The sequence below is a fragment of the Mobula hypostoma genome, chromosome 9, assembly GCF_963921235.1.
Source record: "Mobula hypostoma chromosome 9, sMobHyp1.1, whole genome shotgun sequence".
Lineage (NCBI taxonomy): Eukaryota > Metazoa > Chordata > Chondrichthyes > Myliobatiformes > Myliobatidae > Mobula > Mobula hypostoma.
Genome location: NC_086105.1, coordinates 54039107 through 54053479, shown reverse-complemented (window position 1 = coordinate 54053479; position 14373 = coordinate 54039107). Strand labels below are relative to the sequence as shown.

Genomic DNA, 14373 nt, shown 5'->3' with positions numbered 1-14373 from the left:
TGGAAGAAACAAAAAAGAGTCTACCTCATGGAAGTAAACAACTCAGTCATTTTGTCCTCAATACAATTATTCAGGTGACATAATTTGCTTCAGTATGAACGAGGTTAAGGCATCATAGAACAGCATCTCAAAGAGGAAGAACAAGCAGAAGATTTAACTAGGATTGGAATAGGTCTTGAAAGCCCTGGCTCTGCTTAAGGTAGTAATGCCACCAAGTGATGTACCTTATATTGCTGAGGGCTGCAGAAGGACTTAGTATAAATTCTACACAGCGACAAATACTCACCACGTTTGTTCTTCTGCATTTCCAAGCACCGATCGTTGATCAACTGGACAGACTTCAGAGATCTCACCTCCTCATTTACACACAAGTTCTTCAAGGCAATGGAAGGAAAACAGAAAAAGTAGCAAGCTCATATATCTGATTACTGCTCATTGACTTATACTATTAACAAGTGAGGCACAGGTGTTCAAATTGATCAATATCCAGCAAACAATACAACAAAGTCATGACTAAGTTAAAGTTACTAGAAAACAGATCTATCTGGTTTTTTTGGGCTGGCTTCCTGTAAACATGGGTGATGTCATCTACCATTTGTACTGCAGGAGGGAACTAAGGACTTTGGGCTAGAGAGATCTTCTGGCCGAAAGACCATTCTTCTCGTTGATAGGTAGCCAGATTGGCACTATGGTTGCTAACCATTAACCTGGTCCCTTTCCTGCCTGACACGTCACTGGGAGGTGGACCTCCTGGATTTATACTGGTGCCCAACGGTCCATTAGACGTTTTGGGCAAATTAATGGCACAGGACCTCTAGCTGTGCGAGACCTTTCCCAGTCCTCAGTTCAGTCTAAGACCCATAGGCAGGTGGGTGAAGAAAGCTAATCTGATGAATATGGCCAATAATTACCAGCCCTAAATGCCAACCGACAATTACACTAAATGAAAGTGTAACCCAGATCTGGTTCTTTAAAAGATATTATGCATTTTTTTTTCCCCTGAAGTTCACACTCTTCCCCGTGACTGACATTCTTAGCTGTGTCCTTGTTTAGAAGTGATAGGCAATGGTAAAGGACAACCTCAGCCAAAAAAGGACAAGGCTGAGAAATACGATAAAACGCTTCCACATTAAATCACCATTGAAAGGAAGGATAGACAAGTGCTGATTTCGCGACCACACTATTCCACTCAGAGATGATGAATGTCACATTGAGGGAAGTGCACTGCAGCTCACCTGCCGAACATAGTCAGGAGCTCAAAGCATACAAATAGTGGTCATCGTGGTTGCAATTTATGAATTAGTAGCAAGTGAGAGGATCTGGCCACTTGTAGTCAGGATGCTGATGAACTTCCAGGCAATACCAACCCCAGAAGGGGGCTTCTTACTGCCTCTTTGCTTGCATGCATATAGTCCGGAGAAGATGGCGACGCGACGCAGCTTGCAGCAGCCACTCCGGTGAATGATATCTGTTATTTGTCAAGTAGGGTGCCGTGCACAATCCTGATTTGATGGAGAGAGACGTAAGAGCACAGGGGAACATCTGGTGAAACTTCTGAAATGCTTGTTTCGCTGCCGCTGTTACTGTGTGATCCAGAATCTCCGGAGGGGAAGGCCCCGAGTCCTCGGCTTTGCTTGTTGCTCGGCGGCCGGGTCGGGGTCGAAGCGCTCGGCAGAGATGGTGCTCGGTGTCGGAGGCTTGAAGTTTTCGGATGGACTCAGAGTCGGCTGCAGTTGGGTGCTTCCAATACATCGACAAGGTTGTGTTGCTTGGAGGTTCATGGCAGGGACAGTTTCTCCCTTCTACCGTCTGCGTGAGATGATGGGGCTATCGGGACTTGAGACTTTTTTTTACCTTGCCCATGGTCTGCTCTTTATCAAATTACGGTATTGCTTTGTACTGTTGTAACTATATGTTATAATTATGTGGTTTTGTCAGTTTTAGTCTTGGTTTGTCCTGTGTTTCTGTGATATCTTTCTGGAGGAACATTGTATCATTTTTTAATGCATGCATTTCTAAATGAAAATAAACGAGGACTGAGTGTCCTCATAATCTAATCTAATCTAATATGTAGTTTACAAGGGTTTGTGTTGAGGTACTGGAAGAACGCAGTCTCCAGTGATTCACATCCCTGGAAGGGTCAGCTCCATTGTAAGAGGTACAAAAGAGAAATCCGAGCTTTTTCTGATCTTATGTACAGGTTCATCACATTCTCCATTTCTGGATCCTCACCAATATGGCTCCTTCACAACCAGGAAAAGAAAATTCCCAGTCAGAATGTGAACGCAGAAAGATGGAACAGATGATTTTGAAGAACCTCACCCCACCCTCCATTCCTGGAAGGAGACAGTATGAGAAGTCATACAGTACAATTCCCTTCTAACCTCTACTTTGATCAATACCGCAGCTCATTAATTTCCCTGCTACAATTGCAATCAGCATTTAAATATATCAAGGTACACATTACCATTTCAATCCCATTCTTTTCCATTATCTCAGTCATGGAGTCCCTGGACACCATACTGCTGTTGCTGCTACTGAAGCTATGACCTGCACCGAGTCAAAACACTGGTGATTTATCTCTGCTACTTTAGTCGTCTCAAATGAATTACGATAAAACCCGATTTTCTAGAAGCTGATGGAATTCCAAAAGCAAAATAAATACTGCAGGTGCTGGAAACCCAAAATAAAACAGACACTGCTAGAAGAACAGTGAATCTTTCCACTGAACTATTAGTTCTGATCAAAGGTTGTCCAAATAAAATATTGTGTTTTCAATCAGCAGAGAATGATATTACTTTATCTCTGCCAAACCTGCAGAATATATGCAGAACATTGTGTTTTAATAGTGGTAGGATATCTCATTTGGCCAGAATGCAGTGACATGGTTCAATTCCTGTCTTAAAAGCATAGATGCCAACCAATAAAACCATAGGAATCCCAGCTCTACAGCATAGGAATACTAGACCTAACAGCATGGATATGTCCTCTTACATCACTTACCTGTCGAGACCCAAGCGACACAAGCCTAGTCTCTTTACCAAAAGGACTTTTCTTAACTTCGTGTACGAACTGAGTGAGTTGGGAATGTGTGCGACTGCAGTAATAGATCTGGGAAAAGAAAAGTAGCATGAGGTTAGCTCAGAATCAGTGGGTGCTCATACTTCTGACAACCTCGGAGTTGCCCACTGCCTGCCTCGCTTCACATCAGAATATTCCTGGCATTAACCCTGTCTGAGGAGGAGCAGCATTCTCATGGTTACCTTCATACCATCACCACCCACCCCACCTCCTGTAACTTAAAACATTTTCTCACTTCTCTCACTCGCATGAAAGGTTGACTTGACATGTATTCTCAGTTAGAAAGGAGAAGTGGAATATTTATTATTGTTGATGTGATTATAGGAGAAGCAATAGTGACTGGTGTCAGTTTGCAATCAGAGGTGGGGAAAGATAAGTGCGGCCTCTGCTGGTCAAGGTTGCAATGACAGAAGTGGTGGGGCAGTAGGGACAGAGGGGGCAGGGCAAATGCAGAAGAATCAGTTTTGGGAGGATCACAGGGTGACTGAGGATAGTGGAGAATAGAATGACAGGAGACAAATACTTTTACTAGACATTGGTTTGAATCTGCATGCTATCAGAAAACACTCTTCTCCCAGGAGTGAGTCAATGATGGCTAATTCCAGCAGAACTTAGCCTGCTGGAATCTGATCCTGCCGCATTTAGAAGCATTGCAAAGGGAACAATGACGTTATCCTTGCTCCCACCCTCACCATAGCATATAGTCACACCCGAGTACAGGGTGACACACATCAGGGGACGAGTCAAATTTCCAGAGTGCCCAGTAATACCTGAAAATGTTTCACTTAGAATGGTGATGGGACTGGGTGGGGGTACAGACCAATTAAACAATGGTTATTACTGAACATATCAGGCTGCATCTAAGGAGAGGAATAAAGAGTCTACATTTCAGGCTAAGACCCTTCATCATCAGGACTCAAAGAAATGTTGATGATATCGGCCAGAAATATCCCTCCCCATACATATTGCCTGACCTCTAAGTTCCTCCAGCATGTTGTGTGGGTTACTCAGCACTCTGTTACGGAAATCTTCCTCCTTGTCTGTTACCTCTAGACTTGTCTGTTTCTATGCACAACTGGTTGGCCACCCTCTTCCTACCGTCCATGAACTCTTAAGCAGCTAGCACAATGGCAAGAGGTATCATTGCTGTCTCAGAGCTTGAGAGATATAGGTTCAAGTCTGTGTAGAGTTTACCTGTTCTCTCCATGGCCATGCAAATTTCCCCTCATTCCCTCCAGCTTTCTTTCCCAATCCTAAAACATGCTGGTAGATTAAATGACTATGAATTACTCCTAGCATAGGTGAGCGGCAAGAAAGTTGGAGGAGTTGGGTGTTGATAGTATGTGAGGGAGCATAGCTTGCCTACAAGCTATGTACGGAGGGTGATATGGCACTGATGGGTTGACTCTAAGAGCTGACATAGACTTGAAGAGTCAAAAGGCCTGTGTTCAAAAGGAAAATGAAAGCTCTTCATGCCCACATTCACACCAGATCCTAGTTACCTGTTACCCTATTCTTGCTGAATAATACTGATACTGTTTAAGCAAAGCTCAACTTTAAGAGTAAGTGGTAACACTATTACAGCTCTAGTGACCCCAATTCGGTTCCCAACACTGTCTATAAGGAGTTTGTATGTTCTCCCCAAGACCATATGTGCTTCCTTTAACTGTCATTTATTTATTTATTTCTTCTACATTATGTATTGCAATGAACTGCTGCTGCTAAGTTTACAAATGTCACGACACATGCCAGTGATAATAAACCTGTTTCTGATCCAGCGTACTCCCACTTTCCAAAGACACATGGGTTAGCAGGTTAATTAGTCACAAGGGTGTATTTGGGCTGCATGGGCTCGTTGGGCAAAAGGGTCTGTTACCATGGTGTATCTCGAAATCTGATAAGCTGCACAATTGATGCTCTTTGTTTTTGGCCTTGAGTGTGTGAATTTAATCACCAGTGCTGGAAGCTGTGCTGTAAGTGTTGGGATTTCCTCCATAAACCCTCCCTCTATGATTTCTTCCTTTAAGATGCCCCTGAATATTGCTCTCATATTCACTGGGTCTAACATGAAAGCCCTTTGTGATGTATATTGGGCAACAATATGTGGAGTAGGCAATATCTGTCCTCCAAACCTTAGTCACATGTTCTTCCTCCAAGTCATCCTCGTCAGACAGGCTGAAAAAAAAAGGAAAAAGGTAAAACCACCCGTAAATCATAAAAACATCTTCTCATACTGTGCAACACGGCAGAGATCAATGTCCCACAGGTTTTATACGTAATTTTTCAGTAGACAGCACAGTCCAAAGTCTATATAATTTACTCCATACTTGGTTTAGTAAGGTCCAAGGGAGACTAGCAACCCACTCAGATCTTCCTCTGTGACCTGTTTCTCAGAAGTGGAGGTCAACTTGCTCATGTCCAACACTTGTTAAGCAACTGTTTCCCAGGGCAGAAATGGCTAACAAAATGGAACATAATTTTAAGATGACTGGAAGACAGTAGGAAAGTATAGGGGGAACATCAGAGGTAGTTTTTTTTTTAATCTGCACAGTGGTGGGTGTAGGGAATCCTCTGCCAGGAGTGGTGGGAAAGGCAGACACATTGGGGACAACAGAGGGCTAAGTAGGAGGGAAGGGTTAGATTGTTCTTAGAGTAGGTTAAAAGGTAGGCTGACGGGCCTGTACTGAGCTGTAATGTTCTATGTTAACTGCTCTTGGTACTGTTGGACAGAAAGCAAGAGCACAAACACTGGCTTGTTATTCTTTTCTATAGCCTACTGTCATCAGGGTCAGTTGCAGTTTCCTCTGCCAGCCTGGACGAGATTGACTAACCGGTCAGGGATTACAATAACCATGTCTAAAGTCAGTTGTCCTTCCCATTGGGGAAAGCTGAGAAATGTAGAAGGTCAGGTCGGCAATTTTGAGCTATATTTCAAAGTCGCCATCAACAAATACTGGCCACTCAAGTTCTCAAGTATTGTGACAAGAAATATACAACAATACAATCTCAAGGACCTAGAACAAAAAATTTCCAGAGCAATATAATGATCTGTGTTGGTTGATGCTTTGTTGGTAGCACTCTCTCCTCCAAGACAAAAGGTTGTGGGTTCAACTAACTCCCACCACCCCGAGAGATGTGGGAGATTTCCAAACAGATAATGGCCTTTCCGACAGATTGGTGCACTGTTGTAAACAGCAACTTTCTGAGGAGCCGTTAAACTGAATTGCACCTGCACTCCGAGATGGATATAAAAGATCTCCCGTTCAAAGGCAAGTGGAGCTTCCCCCCCCCCCACCGAGTACTCTGGTTAACACTCTCAGGATGCGATCATCAATGTATTAGTGGGATGTTGTTTTGTACTCAAGCACGCAGATTTCACCACAGAAACAAAGCCTCAGAGCACTTCATTTACTACAAAACACTTCACTCTGCAGAGCTCACAAAAGGAACTACTTACTGCAAGCTTTATTTTTCATGATCACAGAAACGATGCTAACACTTGCGCCTACCCTGGATCCTTTGATTTTTTTTCATCATCACTCTCATAATCTGCCAGAATGAAGCCCTCATCCTCTTTGTCCAGAGCATCAGTGTTGGATGCCTGTTCAGAAGTCATCACTTCTTTACTCATCTGAATGAGGCGTTCGGTGTCATCAGCATCCCTCTGGGATCAAACACGTTAGATTATGAGTATTCCAGCAATCATAGGTAGGGGTAGACATTATTTTACAGAACAGAGAAAATATTAGATACAGTGAATAGATAATGGGCTGTCAGCCTTTTAATGAGCATTCAGAGGGACGTAGGAAACTGGACTCAATGGGCACCAAGTGAACATCAAACTGTGAATGGTGTCTTCACTGTGCTCTGTACTGCTTTTGCACAAGGAATAAGCCACTCTCAGGTTGAAGGAGCAACAGCCCATCTTCTATTTGGATAACCTCCAAACTGATGGCATAAACATTGATTTCTCTAATTTCCAGTAATGCCTTCCCCTTCACCCTTCTCTTTTTCCATTCCCCATTCTGTCTCCCCTTTATCTCTTTCAACTTCTCACCTGCCCTTCACCTCCATCTGGTGCCCCTCCTCCTTCCTTTCCTCCCATAATCTACCCTCCTCTCCCATCAGATTTTTTGCTTCTTCAGCCCTTTAGCTATTCCACCTATCATCTCCCAGCTTCTCACTTCATCCCCTCCTCCCCCCACCCACCTTCCCCCTCACCACGTTTCACCCATCACTCGACAGCTTGTACTCCTTCTCCACCCCCCAACTTCTTATTTTGGCATTTCCCCCTTCCTTCCCAGTCCTAATGAAGGGTCTTGGCCCACGACATTGGCTCGTTACTCCTCACCATAGATGATCCCTGAGTTCCTCCCGTATTTTGCGTGTGTTACTCTGGATTTCCCGCATTTGCAGAATCTCTTGTGTTTAAGACACTATTTCATTCTTTTCTTTAAACAAGTCCTCCACCCATACCTCAGCACTGTAGCACTGCATTACCTTGATGCCGCATGCAGTGACTGCTTAACAGACACGACAATGTGTAAAGCTTTCTTTAAATATTTCCTTACACAGACTTACAAGTAGTAGAAATGGGTTTAAAGGACAAGTGGCAATGGACACTACTCTAAGAAACAGCCTGATAGTGTAGCAGTTACTACACTTTCTAGCGCAGTAACCAGATTCATTTCCCTCCACTGTCTGTAAGAACATACGTTCTCCCCATGACCACATGGGTTTCCTCTGGGTGTTCCGGTTTCCACCCACTTTCCAAAGATGTATGGGTTACATTAATCGGTCACATGGGTGTAATTGGGTGGCACAGGCTCATTTTGGGCCAGAAGATTCTGTTACCAAATAATTAGCCAAATAAAAAATAAAAATAGAAAATAACTGCAGGAAAAAATTAGGATGATGCAATGAATAAGGGAGTACACCAGACAAACCCAATTTATGAGCAAAATTCCAACTTTAAGTTCTTGTTTGCAGAATCCCTCTGCATCTATTGTTTACAGAATCCTACCTTGCGCTTTGAGGCATATTTATGCTGCACATTGTTACGCATTTGCTCCAATCGTTCCTCTCTTTTCTTTCTTCTTAATTCTTCATCCTAGAAACAACAATATAGTTTCTAAATATTCCCATAGTTTGTAAGAAACTCTATGGGCATAGACATTTGATTTCTTTATACACCCAAATACTTTGAGATTGTTACCGCTGATGCAGTTAAGTCAGATTACATGGACTGCCAAACTTATCAATCAGTCGGTTATCCACTACAATGAGGGAAATGAGAACACAAAGTAGGAAAATGCCACTCTTTAATCAGGGGCTTTTCATTTATCATTAACTAAGACAGGATTTTCACCACATCCAAACCAGCAGCCACCCAGGGAGCCAACCCGCTGCGCTTCTTTTCACCAAGTTACTCCACTGATGCAAAACCGGAAAATGCTGGAAGAACTCAGCACGTTCTCAACAATCTTTTGCCATCATTTGCCTGCCTTCTCTTGACTATTGTTTCTACAATGATTCAGTGAACTTTATTCAACCATGCCCTATTGTTACAATGATTCCAATGTTGTCACAACTTCATGATTTCAATGTCCTTTAAAGAAGCTCTCAATGTGTAGCTCTTTCTAACCTTGCAAAAGAGCTTTCTCTTGGAAAAAGAAAACACTTCATTTGTCTTTGATGTGTTTTTCTTTTATTGATATTTAATTTATACACAGCTCCCAATTATATGAAAGTCAAAAGCAAACCAAAGAATAGTTAAAACAAAGAGCTGATTACTGACTAAAGGAGGAAGAAGTCAGAGGTCAATGAGGCAGTTCTCATTAGGGGAACAGAGGTGGAATGGGTCAAAAACTTTAAATTCCTTGGTGTTAACAATATAAAAAGGATCTATCCTGGGACTAGCACATAGTGTCATCACAAAGAAGACACAAGATCATCTATAATTTTTTTTTAAAGTTTGCGTATATTCCACATGTCACCAAAAACTTTGACAAACTTCTATAGATACACAGTGCAGAGTACCCTAACTGGTTGCATCATGGCCTGGTATGGAAACACCAATACCCGGGAACAGAACAGAACAGGCTACAGAAAGTGGTGAGTGTAGCCCAGTCTATCACAGGCAAAGCCCTCCTCACCACTGAGCACATTTATAAGGAGAGCTGCCACAACAAAGCGGCATCAATAACCCCACTCCCCCCATCCCCACAGGCCATGCCCTCTTCCACTGGGCAAGAGGTACAAAAGCCTTAGGTCCCACACCACCAGGTTCAGGAACAGTTAATACCCTTTATCCATCAGGCTCCTGAATTAGTGTGTATAACTTCATTCACCAGTAAACTGTACTGATTCTATGACCTACAGAAATCACTTTCAAGGACTCTTTCAAACTCATGCTCTCAGTACTGTTCTTTTATTTGCACAGCCTGTCTTCTTTTGCAAATTGATTGTTAGTCTTTGTCTAAGTTTCATTTTTCATAAATTCTATTATATTTTTTCCCTGTAAATCCCTACAAAAAATAAATCTCAAGGTTGTATATGGTACCATACATGTACTTCGAAAATACACTGACTTTGAACATTAATTCCCACACTTGTGGGCCGAATGGCCTGTTCCTGTGCTGTACTCTTCTATGTTCCACTCCACGACTCAATAATATCAGATAACCATCCACTCCCAGAGGAATATTGTATCATTTCTTAATGTATGCATTACCAAATGACAATGGATTGTGAAACGGGCCCAGCAGAGATTGCACTTTCTGAGGAAGGTTAAACAAGCATCACTCCCCACTAACATCTTAACTACATTCTACAGAGCCGTGGTTGAGAGTGTGCTGACCATTTGCATCACAACCTGGTACTCCAGCTGCAGTGTTGTCGACAAAAAAGCCTTGCAGAGGGTGGTTAGGGGAGCAGAGAAGTTGGGGTCTCCCTACCTTCTGTCCAAGACCTCTTTCAGAGTCGATGCCTCCAGAAGACACGGTACATCATTAAAGACCCCTCACACCCTCTCCATGAACTGTTTGTTCTCCTGCCATCAGGCAAACGTTACAGGAGCATCAAAACTAAAACCACAAGGCTACTAAACAGCTTCCTCCCACAGGCAGTCAGACTGCTAAATAGCTGCTCTACCTGACTCTGCTTTTGGACACTTTTAACTTGCACTGGACACTTATAACTTGATTTTAACTGACACGTGGCTGTTGTGTTTTACTATTTATTGTTATGTTTATTATTTAGAGTTGCGTTTGTTATGTTATGATTGCACTGCTCCTGGAAAACGCTGTCTTATTCTGCCCTGCAAAGCTGATGTACGGTTAGAATGACAATAAAGTTTTTTGAATCTTGAATAAAAGAGGACTGCATGTTCTCATAATCTAATTTCCAGCCTCGTATTTCGCCTTCCTCTCGGTACACTTAGATTAAATTACCTTCTACTTAAATTTCTCCAAACATGCTTCCCTTACCATCCTCATTCAGAAGGCACCAGTACCACTTTACCATTCAATCACTTCTGGTCTTCACCCTACCACAGAATCCCTCTCTTGTTCTTACTGACCCTCCTTACGTGTACGATCTCAATTAGAGCCTAATTTTACAAAGAAGGTTGAAGTTCTAAAACTTTAAATCAGATTCCCTATCGCCGATGCTGACTGACCCGCTGTGCACACCATTAAACCTTCAAGCAGATACACTATTAGAAGAGTTGGTCTGTAAGGACCATAAGACCCTAAGACAAAGGAGCAGAATTAAGCCATTTGCCACCCCCCCCTTAACAATTGATGCCCTTACTAATCAAGAATTCAATCTCTGCTTTAAATACACCCAATAACTTGACCTCCTCAGCCTTCCCACAGATTCACCACCCGCTGGCTAAAAAAAAAAAGAAAAATTCTTTCTTAACTGCTCTAAGGTGATGTCCTTGTTTTCCAAGGCTGTGCCCTCTGGTCCTAGACTCATCCACTATAGGAAACATCTACTCCATGTCCACTCTTTCAATATTCAATAGGTTTCAATGAGATTCCACCCCCCCATTATTCTAAACTCCAGTGAATATAGGCCCAGAGCCATCAAACCTCTGTATTGTTAATCCTTTCATTAACAGAATCTAAAGTTAGAAAATCCAAATATTACTCTCTCAATAGCATACAAGGGATAATAAGATAATTCTAAATCTTTTTTTGAAACGGACCTTTAGTTTATCAACCAGGTCACGTTCAGCCTTCTTCTGCACAAATTCAGTAATCCAGTCCAATTCACCCTCCAAGGACTTGGCTTCCAACTTCTTGGAGGAACTCTGGAGATCTTGAGACTGCCACTGCTGTGGAAGTCGATCTTCCAAAAGCTCGGCTGCTTCCCGTTTCTTTTTCTCTTCAAAGTCTTTGAGCCAAGTGAGTGCTCCACAGATGAGACTGAGTGACTTCCCCTGGAGAAGAAAGACAGCCATATTTAGTACAGCAGAGGAATGATAAATAAATAGATCAAAAAAGAAAAATTATCCCTGGGATTTGTTGGCAGAACCTACTGCTCCTCTACCCATCTGATCTTGTATACAGAAAAAAATCATATTGTTTTATTTAAAGTGAAAGCTGCAGAATGATTTTTTTCTGTTTGAATAAATTCAACATAGTTAAATATCATGAGGTACATCTTCTTACAAGGCAGCTTTTCAGGAACGACGATGGCTTGATTCCACTCCAATTCTGTGAGTTCAAGGTGACAATGTGACCCTCTTTCACATGCGCCAGAATGTGCCAGAAAGAAGGCAGTGCACTCCCCCTGCCATTTACACAGTGCTTTTGAAAGCTCCAAATGCACGATCTTGAAAGCCTCAATACCACTAAAATATTCTGAGCACTGATTCCCAAGTCCGTGGGGACGTTGCAGTTTTGAAGCTTTGAACACATCTTCTCGGCCTCCACCACCCCTGTAACTTCTTTACACGACACCTCAGAATAGCGTGTCTGTTTTCAGCATCTTGGCTAAGCCATGCAAATGATGTGTTTGCATACCTGAAACTGACATCGACAACTGCTGAGCCACGCAGCACACACAAAATGCTGGAGGAACTCAGCAAGCCAGGGAGCGTCCACGGAAAAGAGTACAGTTGATGCTTCAACATTTTGTGTGTGTTGCTTGGATTCCCAGCATCTGCAGATTTTTTACTGGTTGTGATTGAATTCCTGACCCACCTTTGACTCGGTCAATAATAATGGTGTCATCAACAAATTTAATTATGACTGTACTTAGCCACTCAATCAAAGATATAAAGCAAGTACAGCAGGGAGCTAAGCACACAGCCTTGTGCACCTATTCTGACGGTGATTGTGGAAGAGATGTTATCACCAATCTTTATTGAAAGGGATCTGCAAGTGAGAAAATAGACAAGGAGGTAGGGGACCGAGATCTTGGGAGCTTAGTGATTAATTTCGAGGGGATGATAGTGTTGAATGCTGAACTGTAGTCAATGAAGAGCATCCTGATGTATCTCCCACTGATGAAACTGTACTTACTGCTGCCATACCTTTCATCTTGGCTCTTTCTCACTATAAATCATGCATCCACATCTATACAGGGAGCCCTCGGGTTACACCAGGGCTGGGTTCCCGAGAACAGTTCACAACCCAAAATAATGTAAGTTGGAAATGAACAAACCAGTGCGTTTGAGGGGAATACAGAGATAGCTGCGATGGGAGAGCGAGCAGGCACAGGAACAGCAGACGCCGGCCGGCCTCACTGACTCTAAGTGAGCAAATGAGTCTGCACTGCTATTGTGGCTCAGTGGGGGAGGGAGAGAAGCAACATGGAAATGCCCTGATTCTTATGGCAACCAGTAAACCCACCCCCATCCACCGCGCTGGTGTCCCACTCGCCTGTACGTACGGCATGTCCATAACTCAGGGAGGACTTGTAAGTGGAAGCTTACTTCCAATTATTCTCCTGTGGTGAGTTTGGTTACAACGTTGCTGTATATAGAAGTTGGCAACTTCATTACCCACATCCAACCTAGAATGTCCCAAGTTTGAGAGCCCAGCCATATACAAATGCAAGCTGCTTTTCCTTTTTGTTTAATGTTTAAAAACTTACTGTCCCAGTGGGACTCTCAAATATTCCAATCTTCCCTTCTTCAAGCACATTGTATAGTGCAGCCATGAATTCCTCCTGGATGGAGTAAGGCTTGAAGGGAAACAGGAACTTTGAGGAAGTTTGACCCGTCCCCTCGGCCATAACCTGCAAAACACAGGGACAAAAAGAAAGGGAGACCATAAGTAATCACAGAATAAAGCTAGTTTAAACTAAGTGTGGTCATAGTAATTTAATACATTTTGTAATTTAACCCAGCACTTCAAAATGAAAATTTGAAATTCCCAAATGTTCTTCCAAGAAGAAAACCCACACTCAGCTCAGTCAAACCTACATGATCTCAGATCTACTAAGAATAGTACACAGTGCAAGTGCTTTTCTAACAAAACACTTTGGTTCCATCGACTACTTAAGCCTCAGGACGACAATCTCCGACCCCGCCAAATGTGTGAGATTAAGGCACGAGCCCACACCAAAACCCCGTGTGTGTGGATGCTGCATGATTCATTAACCTGTTACAAATAAGTGCCATGAGATAACAGACAGTACACCACATACAATTAAAACATTTAGCTTTATAATTCTTAATTTAACTAAAGGATTAGTAAAGAAAGAACATTAAAAAAAGGGCCTATTTTAATGAAATAGTTTAATGTGCACAAGTTGGAGCTCATGATTTCCCCTTTGCCGATCCTCATTCGATCTCATCCAGGGCTTTGTTGAATCACGGCCCTGCTCCGGGTCTAATCCTACGACTTCTTCGCTCTTCATCTCCTCAAGCCCAACCTTAGTGTCCCTCACCAGAAAAACCTCCCCGTAATCCAGCCATCCTAATTGGATGGCACACAATTCTCCTATCTCTTATCTTCAACAGTAACCATAACAAGCACCTTGCAGAGAACAGCACAAAAATCAAATACAGAACAGCATGACGGTAAAAAAAATACGAACCAGGGCATTAGATTTCAAAGGTTAGGAACTTCCAAGTCAGAAGATAAGCTGCCTCTCCTTACACTTTGCTGGAAGATGCCAGAGATCATAGTAGAATTAAAGCTCAGGGTGCCATAGCCTTAAGACTCAACACTCAGTTTATTTCAGATAGTAAATCAAAACAGCTGTTCTTCATATTTCCAGCATTTTTTTTCTCTCTTTATTTTCTTCTGGCATCTCAGATTTCATTCAGCTCCT

The 14373-nt window shown here is 42.6% G+C and overlaps 1 protein-coding gene across 4 annotated transcripts in view; it reads right to left on the bottom strand.

The window, feature by feature from the left end:
• ddx11 (DEAD/H (Asp-Glu-Ala-Asp/His) box helicase 11) overlaps positions 1-14373 on the bottom strand; it is an 81578-nt gene that overhangs the window by 63288 nt on the left and 3917 nt on the right. For all 4 annotated transcript variants that reach the window (XM_063058304.1, XM_063058303.1, XM_063058305.1 and 1 more), the window contains exons 2-8: positions 13189-13332; positions 11294-11527; positions 8105-8191; positions 6591-6745; positions 5214-5256; positions 3004-3111; positions 287-374 (exon numbers count right to left, since the gene is read on the bottom strand). In XM_063058304.1, coding sequence (XP_062914374.1) covers positions 287-374; positions 3004-3111; positions 5214-5256; positions 6591-6745; positions 8105-8191; positions 11294-11527; positions 13189-13329 — 856 coding nt within the window. In that variant the 5' untranslated portion in view covers positions 13330-13332. The remainder of the gene's footprint in view (positions 1-286; positions 375-3003; positions 3112-5213; positions 5257-6590; positions 6746-8104; positions 8192-11293; positions 11528-13188; positions 13333-14373) is intronic.